The 19704-nt window shown below is 37.5% G+C and overlaps 1 protein-coding gene across 2 annotated transcripts in view; it reads right to left on the bottom strand.

Moving 5' to 3' along the window:
- LOC112050427 (GTPase-activating Rap/Ran-GAP domain-like protein 3) overlaps positions 1–19704 on the bottom strand; it is a 229371-nt gene that overhangs the window by 100389 nt on the left and 109278 nt on the right. The window contains exon 1 of one of the 2 annotated variants that reach the window (XM_052881150.1): positions 18072–18513. The exons of the other annotated variant lie outside the window; for it this stretch is intronic. Coding sequence (XP_052737110.1) covers positions 18072–18244 — 173 coding nt within the window. The 5' untranslated portion in view covers positions 18245–18513. Of the gene's footprint in view, positions 1–18071; positions 18514–19704 lie in introns of those variants that run through there. 2 annotated transcript variants of the gene reach the window in all.

Raw genomic sequence — 19704 nt, 5'->3', positions numbered from 1 at the left:
AGCGTTATTATCTATAGTAATATTATAAAGCTGCACAGTTTGTTTGTTTGGTTGAACTCAGGTACTACTGGTCCGTTTTGAAAGATTCGTTCATTGTTAGATAGCCCATTTATCGAGGAAGGCTATAGGCTATAATATCCCCGTATTCCTTCTGATGTCGGGAACCACGCGGGTGAAAAGGCGTCAGCTAGTTATCAATAAAATTATAGCACCTTTAAGGCAAGTGTGAATAGGCATATCCGCGTTTCATCTTAGACCTCATCATTGCTTATCATCAGGCATGACTGTAGTCAAGCGCTAGTCTATAAAACATGTTAGCAGCATAAAAATTGTATTTTATGTGATCTAAGGTTGAATTACTGAAAATCAGTCCACGCTGCTTCGATCTATGTATATGAGTTATTATGAGGCTGGTTTTAAAAATTATTATAAACCTTTAAGGTTATAAAATTTTATTGGCATTGGCTTCGACCGCAAATTGTCCTTCTGAAATACAAACTCTTTTAAAAATACGCCATACAAAGCAATATCTATCCAAAGTTGTCTAGTTTGCCCTTGATAAAACAAGTCTAAAATAACTCGGCTGTGATAATATACCTGTTAGGTATTATTACCAGTTGTATGAATAGGCGAAATAAATGGGTCAGTTATGCCACGAATAGATGTCACAAGCGGATCAGCTACATTTCTGTGTTCGACGAGTGTTATTTTAATTAAATCCATTGATACTTTAGTCGGTATAAAAATTTGGAGCATATCGTTTCACAATTTTTTTTATATTTTTTATAAAAGTTAAAAAATTATGCTATGACGTTAGTGAGTGCAATTCAGTCTGCTACCGAAGCCTTGAAGAGTAATCAAATGGTGAGAATACTTATATCTGTTGAAAGTTCACTTTAGACAAAATAGAGATTGCAAGAATACTTTTAAAACTATAAGCATCAATTCAGACAAGCAGTGTAGTAGATATCACAAAACATACCATACATACCTAGAAAGCGCTTAAGTTTGCGCTTTAAATAATCTAGACTACAACTACAACAAGGCCTTTGCCCACCAGTGGGATGTTCATTAATCTGATGTTGACACATCTCGAAATTTATAATTTAATTAATATTTCGGAGCGCTCAACCATACGTAAGTGAGCAAATGCTGCCCGAATTCATCTGAGTCACAATGAAAAATTCATCAAGGACGTTAAAAAGTTAAATTAAATTGCGTTCGTTGCAGTTAAATGAAATTACTCCACAGCAAGTTGGAGTCAAGTTTGACATCCTATTTGGATTACTCACAACTGACCTATTTATTCGACCCTTGCTACGAGGGCCGTGTTTACATATGAAAGCGGAAATAACGAAGCTTTACAATGTACCGTATAACAAACTATTCGTACTACATGATAGGGTTGCTCCCCGGTGGGATTACAAATATTTGTTTCTAGAATTACAAATTCAAATTGGAATTCAGGTTTGTGTATTTTGAGTCAAGTATCTTTGTTTATATAAAATTTATTACGAGTTTGGAAGGCAGACTTTATAAAGAAGAGCTGCCCCCCTAGCCGTGGCGTGTTGATTCGCTTTCTACGATCGCTAACGCTTTGAAAACTATGTAGGTACTAGGTAGCTAGGTATGACATTTGCTATCGACAGGTCACGTGATCAAGATCTGTCATTTCCATACATTTTTCTAGTTTTCGAAGCGTTAGCGATCTAGAAAGAGAATCAACATACCACTTGGCTAGGGGGGGCTGGAAAGAAACTTAGTAGATTGTAACGTAGTAGCTTGTTAAGAACTATTACTTATTTTTCATTTAGAAGTACACGTGTCAATGCATCTTTATTGATGGATTGAGTGACAAAAGTTTATGTACTTTTGAAATTAAATGAAATTAAATGATCGATGACTAAGATCTAATTCCAAATGCTGTACTTGTAACATCTTACATTGTGTGTTGATATATTTTATATTATGCCTATATTTTAATTTATAATTAATTTAAATAAAGGCAGGCTATATGTTATATTATTCCGACTCGCTATAGAGTTTATTTAGCTTTAACTCAAACTATTTTTAATTCAGTTAAAAGTCAAATAAACTAGGTAATATGCTATAAACACAGAAAGCATGTCTAATTAACTTACATAGTTACCACAATGTTGCCACTTTCGAATTTAAGCAAATTCTGCGGACTGACAGCCCTAGTTGCTCCCTTATCTATGGCCAATGGAATGCCATTGGTTGGTGGAAAAATAGTACGAGAATGAATAGCGAATATTCTTTCGCAATAGCTTAAATTACTCTGTAATTTTGATTCATGTGTACAGTGTCTCGGTCATGCGTCATTTTCGCTACATATTCCATGTTGTGGATTTTCATCAGGCTAAGTAGGCTAGAGCGACAGATTTTAGGGAGCGGCTAGTTTGGCCCAAAAAATCTTATTCATATTCATCATCATCAGCCGATGGACGTCCACCGCAGCACATAGGCCTTTTGTAGGCACAGCTTCGCGACACGTCGAGCTGTCGGTAACTTTGGTACTTCTGCGGATCTCCTCATTTCTGACTCGATCACGCAAACATACTCCTAGCATAGCTCGTTCCATTGCCCGCTGTGTGACTCTGAGTCTTCTTATGAGGCATAGTTAGCGACCAAGTCTCAGAACCATTGGTCATCACTGGCAACAACCACTTTTTTCACAAGTTCGAAGACTTTAGTATTCAGGCACTGAGGAATTTCGGACGAAAAGATATCGCGAAGTTTCCCGAATGCGGCCTAGCCGAGTTGGATTCGGTGGTTCACCACTTTCTCTATTATTATCTATTATTATTGATGCTATAGGAGGAGGATATCTATACTTCTAAGGAGTTTAAGTGCACAGTGCTATACTCTGTAGATTCAGCATTAATAGAACACTTTGTTATAGAGGTTTTCCAGAAGGTTCTAATGTTTAGTTCTGTCGCCAAACAGCAATGCTGTGTTTCGATGGAAGGGAGGGAAGAAGAGAAACCGGGTCGACGAGCCGTGGTCCATAGCAGGAAGTCCTTGCATGCTATTTGTAATGTAGTTTTTTTTTTCTTTACAAGTTAGCCCTTGACTACAATCAATCTCACCTGATGGTAAGTGATGATGCCACTGCCACTGCGCCACGGAGGCCAACAGATTGTTGTTCTGTTCTGTTACTAGTACGTTATTCTGTTATTTGTATGAGCCATTATTCATACTTAACATTAGCTTTAGAAAATACCTACCTTAGAAAAAGAATAATACAAGTAAATATTTTACAATTTGAAGACGTAGCATTACTATTTTTTGGAATATGACCTGATCTATGAAAAATTCTAACGTACTTCAATACATCTTTCGTTACCTTTGAGCTATTGAAGGTTAATTGCTTTCAGCGCTCTTTGATTTTTCGTCATTGAAAGTGATGGTCCGATCTACGCTCACTGGATCCTTGTCACGTGCATTCTGCGACATTAATTACTTCGCTTTGATGTCAAAGTACGTAGTGATCGAAAAAAAAGAGACGGGTTTGATATCGCAATTTTTAATATTATGCATTTTCCTAAATTTACAAATACCATAAGTTATTACCCATTTTTAAGAACTCTGAAATATTTTTTATATAGTCAAGTCTAAATACTAATATTTCAAGGTCACGGTTGACGCGGTCGAAATGTGGTGTTGGAGGAAAATACTCCGGATCCAATGGACTGCATTTCGGACCAACGCAACTTACCCAATTCAGAGTCAAAACTAGGCTCTCTACCATCTGCTCAAAGCGAATCCTTGTGTACTTCGGACACTTTGCCAGGAATGACGGAGATAATCTCGAGAAACTGGTGGTCACTGGCTAAGTGGAAAGAAAAAGGCTGCGGGGCCGCAGCCAGATGCGTTGGTCTGATCAGGTGCGTTGGTCTGATCAGATCCACACTTGACTCCACAGTCCACAATGCTCACCGGGTGGCCGAAGATAGAATACAATGGCGTGACACAATAAAACTGAAAGTCATGGATAGAGATGGTCACATTATCTGTTTTAAATTAGGAAAAGAATTTCGAGTACTAGGTGACAGTGTGATATGAAGTGGAACTGCAAAAATATATACGAGTTGGTTTGTGTTGTAATTTCTAAATTATGTAATAGGCAGAGTAAAAACTAGCGGCTCAAGGTCACATTGGCGGTCAGAAGCCCTTAATCTAGGTAACCTGGTATTATAGAAAATAATTTCGTAAATAGTTATTGTTTTTTATTCAAGGTTAATAGCACCTTCAGGTAATAAATGCAGGATACTTTCTGATTACTACTTTGAATACTGTTTTAGTTCATGAGATTTTATTTAATTGAAATTTAGTTTGAATTTAAAACTTGATTAAATGAGGACAAATACGCTACGTGGAGCCTAAAAGACACATCAGTAAATACTAAAGATAGTAAATCTAATTATATAGTACAATGTAGTTTATACTACTTTAACCACAAGTCTGAGCCCGCATTGTATGAGTAGGTACATGCGGTAAATAAAGTGGTGGTTTTGAATTGCTTGTTTTACTTTGCATAATCAATGACTTAGTGTCTAGCTATTTATTCATTTATTGTCAGACAGACAGTCTTGTAGATCTAGAGCTCTTCAGATTCTAAATCATATTCGTGCTAAAATTCATCACTAGCTGCTCAAAACAGTTTGTGGTCACATCTCTGTTAAAATTCGTCACTAGCTGCTCAAAACACTTGGTGGTCACATCTCTGTGGCATATCATCATGTGAGAGATTAATAAGCCATTGACCCCAGATATTGTCATTAATCACATGTTTTGAAAGTGATGATTTTAACGCAATCTGTATAATAAACTAGCTGACACTACGCGGTTTCACACGCGTGGTTCCCGTTCTGGTAGTAATATGGGGATAATATAGGCTATCTAACACTGAAAGAATTCTTCAAATCGGACCAGTACTTCCTGAGTTTAGCTCGTTAAAGCAAGCAAACAAATAAACATTCTCTTCAGCTTTTTAATATTAGTATAGATAACCTTGCCCTTTATATCGCACTAAAGTAGTATGGTAGGCCTAACTAAGCTCCTAGTTACTTATACACAACGGTACCGAACATACATAGAACCAGATAGCTTAACACTACTGAGTATGATGGACGACCACAGAATCAAGTATGATTGCCACTGTAATTTGGTCAGCTGACCACATACTGTACCCTACATATTTGTATTGTCATCTAGTAAACTTCGAATAATGTTTTTACGAAAAATCGACGCAGTGGCGATTACGTTCAATCGTCTCATGATTATGTTAAGGATTACTTTTATTCACCTATCATGATACTTATTCGCATGGCTAGGGTACTGAACCCTTTCCCGAAGTCTGCATTTCCTTACAAACTAGGCATCTTAAAGATGAGAGTAAATAGGCATCTTATAGACAAACGCGTTTCAACTTAGGCTACATCTACATTTACCATCAGGTGAGATCGTGGTCAAGCGCGAGCTTGTTCCTCATAAAAAAACGACAAATCTCTGGATCTACTGATCGGATTTTTAAATTCTTTTACCACTAGAAAACCACGTTAATTTTACAACTAACGTAGCTTTCTTGTCTTCTGACTTTGTGGCTTTTCTATAGGTAGTCATGTTATATTTTAACCTCGTATTGCCTACTAGTTAACAATATAAGTAAAGAATGTTTACGCTAACTTAATGCGCTAGACAGGGCTTTTAAAGAGGTCATTCAGTCTATATTTTCTTGTTAACTGGTTGTACGCTGTATTTTTCGTAGTAAAACCTGTTAATAGGTTTTTGCACGAGCGCTTGTGTTTTTGGAATCTATTTAACTGCCTTTCAACTGCAGGTTACCCACACATTGGAAGGTATGTCTGTATATGACAGTTTCATATTACTTTGTTTATTCCCAGTTTTTAACCAATTTGTAAAAGAAAACATTCATCATTTTTTTTAAACCTTACCGTCTGTAGAACTTAATATTTCCACTCATTGTAAATACAAATCGTGTCTGTTTAGAATTTTATATTTCCTAAAGTGATTGAGTTTTAATAGACTGTCAAGTTCATTGATAACACTCCCAGGATATTCGGGCGACGGGGGGAAAGACTGCCCGGATGTGAAATTGTGCGTGCGGGGAAGTTACGTGCATCAGTCGTGGGTTTTTCATTCATCGCTACATGCCCACGCATCACATCAGGAGTGTTACGAACGAAGTTGGCAAGCTATAATCAGGTGGTAGGCATCAGCCTTGGCTAGATACCGGTATAGACGTATCGCCAAGCGATTTAGCGTAAGCCGATTGCGATGTTACGATGTCCCGTAGCAACTGTCAGAAGTACGGGTAGAATAAACTTGTACCTCTGGCTTTTCCAAGTAAGCCTGCTTACGTTTTAGACTACATCGTCACTTAACATGGTGCGATAGCTGGGTACGGGGTTCAGTTCATTTAAATCAGGTAACGATTTCTATGAAACAATACTCAGCTGTCACTAATTACCGAAAGTTTACATTTTGTCTAAAACTAGCTGACGCCACGCGGTTTCACTCCCGTGATTCCGGTTCCCGTAGGAGTACGGGGATAGTATAATATAGCCTATAGCCTCGATAAATGGGCTATGTAACACTGAAAGAATTTTTCAAATCGGAGCAGTGGTTCCTGAGATTAGCGTGTTCAAACAAACAAACTCTTCAGCTTTATAATATTAGTATAGATTATTACATGATTTATACATACTTCGCAAAATAAAATCAATAATTGGTAGGTAAATGAAAATAACCAGCGGTGTTTTTAAATAAAAGTTTCTTTTTTTAATTCACGTTTAAAATTTTCATATTTCCGATCGAGCTATGTAGCCTTCAAACTACTTGTAAGTGTAAACTTCATCGAATGGAAGCAGTTTGCTTAAAAGCTCACCAAAGCATTTCAAGTTAGGTAACCTGTGTCAATACACTAGCTCACGAGTAACTTTTGCACGTAGAACATGATTGCTTCCCGTAAACTCGTTTTTTTTTTCTAGGGTGGAATTTTGATTGCTGGGTAATTTCCATCGACAATTATGATTAAATGAGTATAAATGTATGTCATAAAACTATCTATGTCATAAAACACAAAGAGCGGTAACAAAACAGGAACATGTTTATATATATATTATCATCTGTCTGTGTGTGGTAGGTAACGGTTTTTTTGTAAACGTGTTTTTAATTACACAGAATTAAGATGTTCCAGAATGAGCCTTTACAAGTAGCGTGCTGAAGCCGGTGAAACTCATAAAAAACAACGTCATGTGTCTTCTTGACATCCGCATATACAAACTATTATCATAATTTTTATTTATATATAAGTTTAAAACTAACAACATTTACGTAAATTAATATAATCAATAATTACCAATAAAGAAATACTCCATCTTATTTCCTTAGTTTTTGTGTTTTCAAAATATTTAATAACGTATTATGCCATTTTTCTTGAATAATATTCAATTTAAGAGATTTAAACCGCAATTTAAGAGATTTCTCATATTATAACTTTCAATATAAAAATGGTAATGTAATTTCAGCACATTTATAATAATTAGGTCTCTTTGTACCTTTTATTTAACCTGGAGCATCTCCTTTAAAACATACGTAATATTTAATGTAAAAATGAAGAGAATGAAACTTAAAAAAAAAATTTTACTGTGTAACAACACAGTAGAAAATATGTATCAAATACAACAAATGTGCTACCATTCTCAGTTTATTTGTAGTTTGTATTTGTAGTACGCGATATCGAACCCAATCGATCTTTGATGGGACGAACTGACATGTCGACAAATGACAAATATGTTCGACCTAGTTGCTACATAGGTTCGAGTGAGTAGCCAGAATTAATTTATCATGCAAGATGATCACATATTTCTGATACAGTATCACTAATATGTGATACTTTTCTATAAGAAGGGAGGTCTGACCATTTAGAGGGCGAAAATAGTCTGATTATGACGATGATGATGATGATGAGTAGGTAGGATATATACGAGTATATGAAAATCTGTATGTCGGCAACGGGTTGACATCAGAAGCGAATTTATAGGGCAAAACACTATTATCGAATGAAAGTCTAACAATTCCCACCAAGAATGTTACCAATAAACTCTCGAATGGCAGAGAAAACCTTAAGTTAAGTGCCGGACTTGTGACTGAAGGATGTAGGGTTAAAGGCACCCTTTAAAACTAGTTAACACTCCTTGTCCAGTCAAGTCATTCTCCCCGTCTATACCAAAATAATCCATGAAGGAGTATCCAACCAAAGGTGTGGACGGATCGAACCTCATGACAAGAATGAGCTAGGCCGCTAACAACTCCCCAACCAACTCACGGAAAATTTAGTACTATCTCCGACCGATACTAGACCGATCGAATAATTAACTCGCGCCGACATGTACTATTTCCTAGGAGACCACCCTACCGGCGGACGTATCGTCAAGCGCAGCGTTCCAGTACGATGCCGCGTTGAAACCGTCAGAGGTGTGGTCAGAATAAACTTTTATCCCTTTATGTTAGCCCGCTTCCATCTTAGACTGCATCGTCACATTCATCAGGTGAGATCGCAGTCAAGTGCTTGTCATAATAAAACACAGATCATTTATCTCGTAATCCTTTATTGTTACAGCTTCTTATTGTCTGCACTATTCATTACAAGCTTATAGAATTGAGTCTAATGAAAAAAAATACTATTTTTCTGACGAAACTTCGTCACCAAAACAACAATAAATCTAGAGCTTTCGGATAAAGCTGAAACGGAAACTTTTATTTTTCTGTATCAACTAAAGTACTTAATCCCGAGCATTAGAGCGATCAATTTTAGCTCCAAGTCGCTTTCGAATTTCCTTGGAGAAAGGTAAAGAATTTCGTAGTGGTGTATTTAGCAGTTAGGTTTTCGTGGTAGAGTTCATCAGAGGAGGTACTACCACTGTACATATTTTTGCCGCCAAAAAAAAAAGTATTGCTCTGTAATGAACTGGCAATACAGTATTGAGTTGCCAGTGAAGCTACAGGCATTTTCAGTTCAACTTAATTTTTCAGCTTAGTAAAGGGAAAATTAACTGTAGGACTTAATTATGCGAGTATATCCTGCTTTAGTTTTTCGGTTAAGGTAAGTGGCTTTATTTTTTTAACTAACGGACGACCGTGACTTCGTCCGCTCTCAGACCTCCTTCATTCGATCATGTTGCAAAATCCGTTCATAGCTGACGTCGTATTTATAAAATATCTCTTTGCCAAAATCCATTTTTGTACGTTAATTTACTTGATACTTTGATAATACGTGACACCTTTCGCTTTTATATTTTTAAAGATTTTAATGGCATAATCTAAACGATTTAGAATGTTGAGTTATGATTTGTTAATACTAATCGTTGATAGTGCTACGTATGCGTAGCAAGTGCTACGACTAATATTTCTCTGGCAAATTAAGTACATACATAAAACAATTTTCAATAACCAAGTGGCAGCGTCTACTAATACTAGAGCTCGCGTGTCTGTAATGAGTGTGGGTGTGCACTAAAGACACGGACGCGTGCGAGATACGCGGCGCGGGACACGCGCAGACTGTATAACCGTGGAATTCCTTGTCGTTCTAGGGGCACCCCCAGGGGATCATTCACCCGCTGTGTGTCAAATTCTCAAACAAATAGAGGTTAAGTTGGACACTCAGCGACTGAATGATCCCCTGAGGGTACCCCTACAACGTCTATGAATTACACTGTAAGTGTACGAGTAGACACTTCGACAGCCGTGTAGCGCAGTGGGCTAAGACTTAAGTCGTTTGGAACCATCGTTACTTTGATTTCAAGTTTTTGACTTTAATTCACCATTGTCTTATATCATAATCTGATATTTCAAAAGTGCATGTAAACTAAGACTAATTGAAATAAATGAATTTAGACCTTGACTTTGATTTATTCTAAATTCATATTCAATTCCCACAACTGGAAAATATTTGTGTTATTTTCTATTATAAACATGTGTGTTTTCGTTGTGTTTATATATTACATAAATAATTGTATGTAGTGTAGTATTTAACATAGTTCTATACATATCCAGGCACTGATGGTGGGTGAAAGTATATACTGTGCCATCCAAAAATGACACCCCGATCCGTGTATCCACGCAAGATTTACGGGCGTCATTTTAGAGCGGAAATATAAAATAAGCAAATATTTAATAACTGAATGTTTGTCAATCCATGCTCAATACAATTGTATAATTTATTTGTATCCAATAGAGTATCTGCTAACTCCAAAATGGTCCAAGAATTTGGACCATTTTGGAGTTAGCAGGTGTCTGTCTTAAATCTGTAAAGCTCCCTTAATCGACCAAGCGTAAGCATATTTTTTATGTTTTCTTTAAGATATTAAAAGTAATCATGTCTTCATTCATCAGACACTTAGCTTCGTGGCAACTTTTTGCCAGAGACCCTTAAAATTTAATCTTATGCTGAAGCTAAGTGTCTGGCGTCTAATTAAGATGGTAAATGGACTCTTTGTACTAATTTTATAAGACCAAGTGTCTTTCAACTAATATGATGTAGTGCGAGATCGTAAATTAGATAATGCTTGTCTTCCATAATGCATAAAGACAATACAGTCACGACCGGAATTTCCTACTTACGACACAGTTACTATAGGTCAATCTCATTACTGTATGTACTTTCTATTCTGTTACTGTATGTGAAATATGTTGAGAGCCGTGATAGCCCAGTAGATATGACCTCTGCCTCTAATTCCGGAGCATGCACCTCCAACTTTTTAGTTGTGTGCATTTAAAAAAATTAAATATCACGTGTCTCAAACGGTGAAGGAAAACATCGTGAGGAAACCTGCATACCAAATAATTTTCTTATTCTCTGCGTGTGTGAAGTCCTGCGTGAGGTCTGCCAATCCGCACTGGGCCAGCGTGGTGGACTATTGGCCTAACCCATTTACATATTGGCCTAGCCTAACCATTGGCCAAACCCAGACATTTTGAGTGGAGACTTGAGCTCTGTAGTGAGCCGAATATGGGTTGATAATGATGATGATGATGATGACACACGTTGATTTGCGTTCTACATTTGAAATTATGATGATATTAGTAACATGGTTAATACAGTTTGAAGCATGATAAGGTAGAGCGATAAACTTTACTTTCAACACAACAAAGGCGGAGTATAATCACAATCGTACCGAAAGAACGACGCCAAGGCTTTTGTTTTTAGATGTCATTAGCCTAGTTTTAGTTTTCAAATTTAGTATGGAACTGGAAGTTGAAATGGGGTTTACCACGCTACCAACGCCACGACTACAAATTTGCGGGATATTCATTAGCATTGTTATAATTTTTTTAACCGCATTGAGTTTCATTAGAATTGCAAATGCTGTTTTATTTGTACTACGTTTATTTTCCTACGTCCAAACACTTTTTGGGTTAATATAGGTTCTAACTCTACCAAGAAGTTACAGCTAGCTTATTATGAACCCTCAGTCATTTGAGCTGAGGGTAACTTATAATTATATTATATATTCAAGAAGCAGATGTACCTCTACCTTCATGATTTTATAGAAGTTTTTTAATCATTGTTATGAGTGATAAACTTCTACTTATGTTTAAAACCGATTTTTAATTGGCTGCAAAATATTTGTCAATAATTAAAGTTTTATAAAATACTATGCCTTTGACATGACGTTTTGACGACTTCCATGACGCAGTGGCATGCGCGGTGGATTTATTTGGTGGAGGTCCTGGGTTCGATCCCCGGCTGGGCCGATTGAGGTTTTCTTAACAGGTCCAGGCTGGTGGGAGTCCTCGGTCGCGGCTAGTTTCCACACCACCGACAAAGATGTACCAGCCAGCCGGATTTAACGGTCCGGTACGATGTCGTGTAGAAACCGAAAGGGGTGTGGATTTTCATCCTTCTCCTAACAAGTTAGCCCGCTTCAATCATAAATTGCATCATCACTTACCATCAGGTGAGATTGTAGTCAAGGGCTAGTAAATAATTAAAAAAAATGCAAAATCATATCCGATATCCCAGCAAGTTTAGATACTAAAAAAATTGTGAATCCTACACAAATCATTTACTTTTTTACGCCTAAACCTAAACTACGAATATTGGCCAGTAAATAAAACCATGAAAAATGGACCGGATAAAAGTATTATAAGAGCTTTTATGTAAAACTTCCTTGTCTATTTGTATGGCTTAGCGTTCGTTGCATCCCATTGCCCATCTCGAATGACCCACTTTATCCTTATGAAAAGTAGGCTAAAGTTCTGATAAGTCATTACAGAGTTTGGGATTTTTTCGTCGGCACTTATTTGCTTGTTTTCCAGATAAAATGACTACTATACGAAGATTTATAATAACCATAAATCGTTTTGATCTCCTCCATTTCTCTTCATTTTACTCAAACCTGTCAGCGTTATCAAGTGATGATATTGAAACAACTGAAATGAAATTGTAAAAAAGGAAATTGCCTCAAGATTATCAAGGATGAAGAGGGAAATGGTGCAATTAATTTTCCGTAGGTAAAGGAGTCTTTACTATAATAATAATATAAAACTAAAGAGGTTGTTTGTTTGTTTGCTTGAACGCGCTAATCTCAGGAACTACTAATCCGATTTGAAAAATTATTTCAGTGTTAGCTCATTTATTGAGGAAGGCTATAGGCTAATCCTTCTATTATATTATAAAGGCGAAAGTTTGTGTGAAAGTGTGTAAGTATGTCTGTTCATATTTTACGCTGCGGCTACTGAAGCGATTTGGCTGAAATTTGGAATGGAAATAGATTTTACTCTGGATTAACACATAGGCTACTTTTCATCCCGGAAAAATCCATGGTTCCCGCGGGATTTGTGAAAAACTGAATTTTACGCGGACGACGTCGCGGGCGTCCGCTAGTAGGCTATATATTATCAAGCTAAAACAAATAGAAGCGGAGCACCAATGTTTCAAAATCCGGGGCTTTTTCCTATTAAGAGCTTACGTCGTAAGCACTGCGTAAACGGTTACAGTTTCGCAAAAATCATGTATGACAGAATTGTTCCTCTTTAAAAGTTCCAAAAAAAAGTCCACAAAAATTCCCACGGGATTTGTGAAAAACTGAGATCCACGCGGACGAAGTCGCTGGCGTCTCTTGTACTTTAATTATGAGTAAGATAGAAAAAAAAAACGATTCCAGTCTCTCGGCGATTCTTCCGTCGCCTGTCTTTAAAGTTTTATTCAAAGCGCAATTTCACGTCACAGGAAGACATTATCCGTGCTCGGTGTAATTTCTTAAAATGTCAACCGCTAAGTCTGCGGTCTCAATGGAACATGCACCGCTGGCAATATTAAATGGTTTTAATTGCTGTAAATGGCTTGAGAGGCATGCAATAGAGAACATTTTAACTTAGATATATTTCTATGACTAGGTAAATACTGTTGTTTTAGAGAGTATATTTTGTTAATAATAATTTAACTAGTTTTTATGCGCGGTTTTGTTCTCAGTAATTTTTGTTTTTGTATGTGGAAAAACCGTATGAAATTTTTGTATCTCTCAGGCACTGTAATAAAGAGCAATCAATAAAAATACACACCGGAATATAACTTAAGTTATTTTATAATTATACTGTTAAATATGTGTGCTCGAATCACTTTTTAACTTCTATTATTAATTATATATTATTTTTTGTGTTAATGTGTGTAGTGTTACGAACAAGAATTCTTAATTATTTTTTGATTAATTGAATATCAGAATATATTGTTTTAAATAAATCAATGAGGAAGGAACATTAGGAAATAGAAATCTATCTTTCATGCGGAAAAATGTAGTATTTCAAGGAATACAATAACAGCTTTTATACAGTCAATCGTCATTAAATTACTTAAATGACAAATAGCGGCACTTTGTAAATAAACATATATGTGGTACTTGATGTAACATTATATGTAACGTACTCCCTTGTTATACGGTGACCTAACCGGATCCACGCATTTGGGTCAACGATGCAATCGTGTATGTGTCTCTTTCAGTATTAGAGTTGTTGACAAAGACAACGCTACACTTTCAGATTTACGACACCTACAATTGTATACTTTATACGTAGTATCACAGAACTAACAATTATTGCCCTCGGGTTAAATAGTCTAATCTCTCTACTACTCGTGTTTAAAAAAAAAATTAGTTGGCGGCTTTAGGATGACAATATTTGACTTTGTATCAGACGTTAATGATAATGACAGGCTAATTCACTAAGTTAAACGTATGGTAGTTGACGTACACGAAATTGAGATTCTATGTAACAAATGCCATCCGGTGCTTACTGGTGGATATCATACAGTGATGTTGATGACATTTTGTCAATTGATTTGATGTTTATTTTCGTCGTCGTCGTTATCAACCCATATACGGCTCACTGCTGAGCTCGAGTCTCCTCTCAGAATGAGAGGGTTTAGGCCAATAGTCCACCACGCTGGCCCAATGCGGATTGGCAGACTTCACACACGCAGAGAATTAAGAAATTTTCTGGTGTGCAGGTTTCCTCACGATGTTCTCCTTCACCGTTAGAGACACGTGATATTTAATTTCTTAAAATGCACACAACTGAAAAGTTGGAGGTGCATGCCCCGGACCGGATTCAAACCCACACCCTCTGGAATCGGAGGCAGAGGTCATATCCACTGGGCTATCACGGCTCTCAAAATTTTATTTTTGAATGTTTATTTTAATATATTGATAATGAAGACCAAAATAATGAATTAGCTAGCTGGTCCGACGGCTTAACGTGCATTCCAAGACACAGAGATGTAAGTAACACCACCAACTCCGGAATGCTACTGAGAATTTCTTGGAAGAAAGAAAAGCTCAAAGCCAAACCAGTACCTGAACCCATGAACCCTTCACCGTTTAAGACACGTGATATTTAATTTCTTAAAATGCGCACAACTGATAAGTTGGAGGTGCCCACACCATCCGGAATCTGAGGTAGAGGTCATATCCACTGGGCTATCACGGCTCACAAATATTTACTGGGTACATACACGCACATACAAGTTATAATTATGAAAATTGAAATAAAACAGCTAAACTCGTGAAAATTACCGTTACATTTAGTGCGTTTTCCGGAACGTTCGCAGTGTCCACTAGAACCTCATTATTTGGAGCTCATTCTACGCCCTCAAAATCCAATTTACGCTGCAATGTTCGTAAATCCGAGGATTGCCCTAAACTCACGGTAGTAAACCCAGTTTTTCCACGTTATATACTCGAGAATACAACTTAGTTACATATAAATTTAAGGGTTGGTACGCGTTTGTGTTTTAAATAAAATATTGGGGGTTAATTTTTCTGTTAATTCTATTATTCCTTTAATAAAAAGAGATTTTGTAACAAGTAGTATAACATGATGAGAGCACACGAAAGATAAAAAAATAAATACCACAATAATTACTATATTTGATATAAAACACATTTTTACCCCTTTTTTGAAGGTCGTTTCTACGGATTACAAGATCCGTATAGTTAGAGGATTTTATATTACAGTTTGTGCGCTGTAATGTGAGTATGGTCCGGGTGATAGTTCATTTCACTCTTGAAATTTTGCCGCGATTCACGATAATAGTACGTATTTTGAACGTCATACAGGCAACTGTCACCCACACCATGCTACAGCGCACGAACTGTAGGCAGCAACGTGAAACGTTACTCAGGTGAGATTGCAAAAAAAACAATCAGAAGGCGATAAATATTAGGATTCCCTCAATTTTTTTAACTCAAAAGGTATAAACAAGAAAAAAATAAAAAAAGAAAATGTATTAAGAAAAGAATTATTAAATTATATATTATCTACATACATAATTATGGTAATTATGGATTATGTCTATATCTTTTGGTAAATTTCATCAAGATTTCGATAATTTCGTGCAAAATTTTGTAGAATCCATTCTCATTTCTCAAGGGAGCTGCTAAGAAGTTATAATAAAGATAAGACAACCGTTTACCTTTAATACAATAGCAAGGTTCTATATAACTAGTCTTGAAAATCTGTCCTTTTGTATGCATTTCTCCATTTTATTACGTAGCTACGAGTAGATAACGACTTTTATATTAGACTGTACAATTTAATTGAAATTGTTCTTCCCTCGGTTCGTTTCGTACCAAAGCGGAATTGTTTCTTTAATATTAAAATAATTATAAAAGATTTTATTAATCAAGGCGGAACGACTCTCTAAGGGCGTCTCCTTTGAGACTCGGACCTCGGCTTAGTTCCTACCGTTGGAAGGGTGTTTTGGCCTGAGTGTATCAGTCCGGGCGCCCCCGAGATCGTGAGTTTTGACGGCCTCCGTGGCGCAGGGGTATGCGCGGTGGATTTACAAGACGGAGGTCCTGGGTTCGATCCCCGGCTGGGCACGTTGAGATTTTCTTAATTTGTCCAGGTCTGGCTGGTGGGAGGCTTCGGCCGTGGCTAGTTACCACCCTACCGGCAAAGACGTACCGCCAAGCGATTTAGCGTTCCGGTACGATGCCGTGTAGAAACCGAAAGGGGTGTGGATTTTCATCCTCCTCCTAACAAGTTAGTCCGCTTCCATCTTAGACTGCATCATCACTTACCATCAGGTGAGATTGTAATCAAGGGCTAACTTGTAAAGAATAAACAAAAAAAGAGTTAAAAAGCCTACGTCTGGGTGACTACATACTGGTAGGTACTATGCTTGCAGAATATACAGAAGCAGAATGCGGAACTCAAAACGCAAAACTGTTTTCTGTTTGCGGTTGTCTAAAAGTATTTCTTTTTTCAGAATAAAAAAACTAAGAATTTATGTATGTGCACATGATAACTTCTATACAAAATTTCATTATGATCGTTTGTATATATGTCAGTATTCACAGTACGAGTAGGTCCTCCTCGTTGCGTCGTATTCCTCATTACTGAGGGTGGTGACCCCTAACACAAGCTTGCTTCTTCACGATGTCGACTTTTCGCGACTTGCAGAGCCTCGTGTACTTTGGTGTCGAGAGTGGCGCGGATTTGGTCGGACCAACGCATCGGGCTACGTCGAGGTCTCTTTACTTCCACTTTGCCAGTGATCACTAGTTTCTCTAAGTTATCTCCTTCTCTCCTGGCAATGTGGCCAAAGTACTCGAGGATCCTCTGAAGACAGGTGATGGACAGCATCTTCGAGATGTTAAGTTGTTTTAGCACCGATACATTGGTTTTATGTGCTGCCCACGGAATACGGAGCATTCTTCTTCAGCACCATATCTCGAAAGCGTCTAGGCGATGCCGAGTACGAGTAGGTACTTTAAAAGATTTATAATACAATTTTAACTTATTTTCAAAATATTATGTCTATCCATTTATTGCTGCATGTTTATGATTAATAAAACACGGTATCCGCCGCGCAATCCATAAATTCACCGCCGTCATAAATCTATGGCCTGACTTACACTTCGGGCTATAAATAAAATATGTACCGGATACAGTTGGATCTTATCCGTTTATATTTATACTAATATTATAAAAGAGGTAGATGAATCAACTATGAAAATTCTTTAACCACGCCACGTCATTTGTAAGTGTCATAGGTTATATATTTATAAAATTTATATCCCGTATTCTCACGAGAACGGGGACTAGGTCCATTAACAATCCATGTTTAGCTCACCTTTGAGCAAGAGTCTCCTCTCAGTATAAGAAGGGTTAGGCCTTAGTCCACCACGCTGGCCAAATGCGGATTGGCAGACTTCTGCCTCCGATTCCGGAGGGTGTGGGTTCGAATCCGGTCCGGGGCATGCACCTTCAACTTTTCAGTTGTGTGCATTTTAAGAAATTAAATATCACGTGTCTCAAACGGCGAAGGAGAAATCGTGAGGAAACCTGCATACCTGACAATTTTCTTAATTCTCTGCGTATGTGAAGTCTACCAATCCGCATTGGGCCAGCGTAGTGGACTATTGGCCTAACCCCTCTCATTCTGAGAGGAGACTCGAGCTCAGAAGTGAGCCGAATATGGGTTGATTATGATGAAGGACCGAGGAGTTAGAAGGTGGACTTACATAGCACTACTGGCTCTTCTGTGCAGCAGCTGCAGCAGGCTCCCATCAGCTGCGGAGGAGCAGAGACTCCGGGAGCGCGTGCGCCTCTCCCCGCGCTCGCCGCGCCCCCCGCGCTCCCGCCACCGCGTCATCAGCGACTCCAGGCACAGCATGGCGCCACCATCGCACACCATCCGAACCACGCGCTCGCAGTGGCGTGCACAACGTCTCTAACTAGGGTAGCCACTGACCATACAAATGGCACCTGGTACTCAATATACTCTCTCAGGTAAACAGCGCATTTTTCCTTCTGTACACGTCACTATGTTGATATGTCTCAAAACACACAGATCGACTCGTACCGATTCTTTTTCATTGAATTAAGTCCTTGATGATTGATTCATCTAAATGTGTAGTCAAATGTATACATCAGTTCGTCTTTAAGTTACACAATTTAAACAATTACGTATCTACCGAATTTGTTCACTTATTTATGCAACTTGATGTATCAAAATATATAGTCAGTTACTTGTACTCTTAAATAATGACTAATATAAATATGTAACTATATTATTTAACACCGTTTAAACAATTTTTATTTCCATAAAACTTGAATTCATTTCGCATAAATAAAAGCACATGAGCTTTACGTTACGTGTCAAGATGATTATACTTATTACTCACGTAACTGTTTGATTTTACGATATACTACCACATTCACCAGTGTATACCAAAGTACCATATATGACACTGATATTTAGTCAAACAACAATTACTTTACCTCGCATAAAACTCACATAAAACGAGCTATTAAAAACCATACGTGCTAACAAACATAATAAGCGACACTCGAGTAACTTAACTTTGGTTAACCGCTGAAAAACAATCGTATCCGAAAATGGGGCAAAGCTATTATTTACAACACGTGAGATCGTAAACACAGAACGGGAAATAACGATACGCAACTTACGTGTCTGTTAAATTAAAAAAGTTTTCATGTTATAATCAAAGGGAAATAAACAAGAGTTTATGTAGTTGGAAATTCCCGCGTTTTTTCTCGCTATCGTGTGCCGAGATGCGAGCCAGACGGGTGCTAGACTGCTACTGAAAACAACAACGTAGACCGCTGTCAGCTGCGAGCACCCTACCTCGTGAGTCGTGACACCCATCGCGTTGCCCTTACTATTACTGTGCGCGCACTTTCGTGTCAATGTCAGGCTTCTTTGAACTTTACATGATGGATGGTGTCGAGTAAGCCTCTTGTGAGAAAGGACAACTAACAAGTACCTACATAGAAAAATTATATACGCATTGTAATTTTGTCAATGAGGTTAATCGGTTTCACATTACACTTGGTGGTTAACCACTGTCCTCATTATCCTACTAATATTATAAACGCGAAAGTTTGTATGGATGTTTGTTACTCTTTACCGCCGCTACTACTGAAGCGATTTGGCTAAAATTTAGAATGAATCGAATGGAAATAGATTTTACTTAATACTTTTTATCCCAAAAAAATCCATGGTTTCCCGAGATTTGCGAAAGCTGATGATTTTGATGATATAAATGTTTTTTACTACTGAACCGAATTAGCTGAAACTGGGTATTGAGATATATTATAGCATGGATTAACACATAGGCTACTTTTTATCCC

The sequence above is a fragment of the Bicyclus anynana genome, chromosome 4, assembly GCF_947172395.1.
Source record: "Bicyclus anynana chromosome 4, ilBicAnyn1.1, whole genome shotgun sequence".
NCBI lineage: Eukaryota > Metazoa > Arthropoda > Insecta > Lepidoptera > Nymphalidae > Bicyclus > Bicyclus anynana.
Note: the sequence above shows the minus strand (reverse complement) of the source record. Positions and strands in the feature narration are given on the sequence as shown.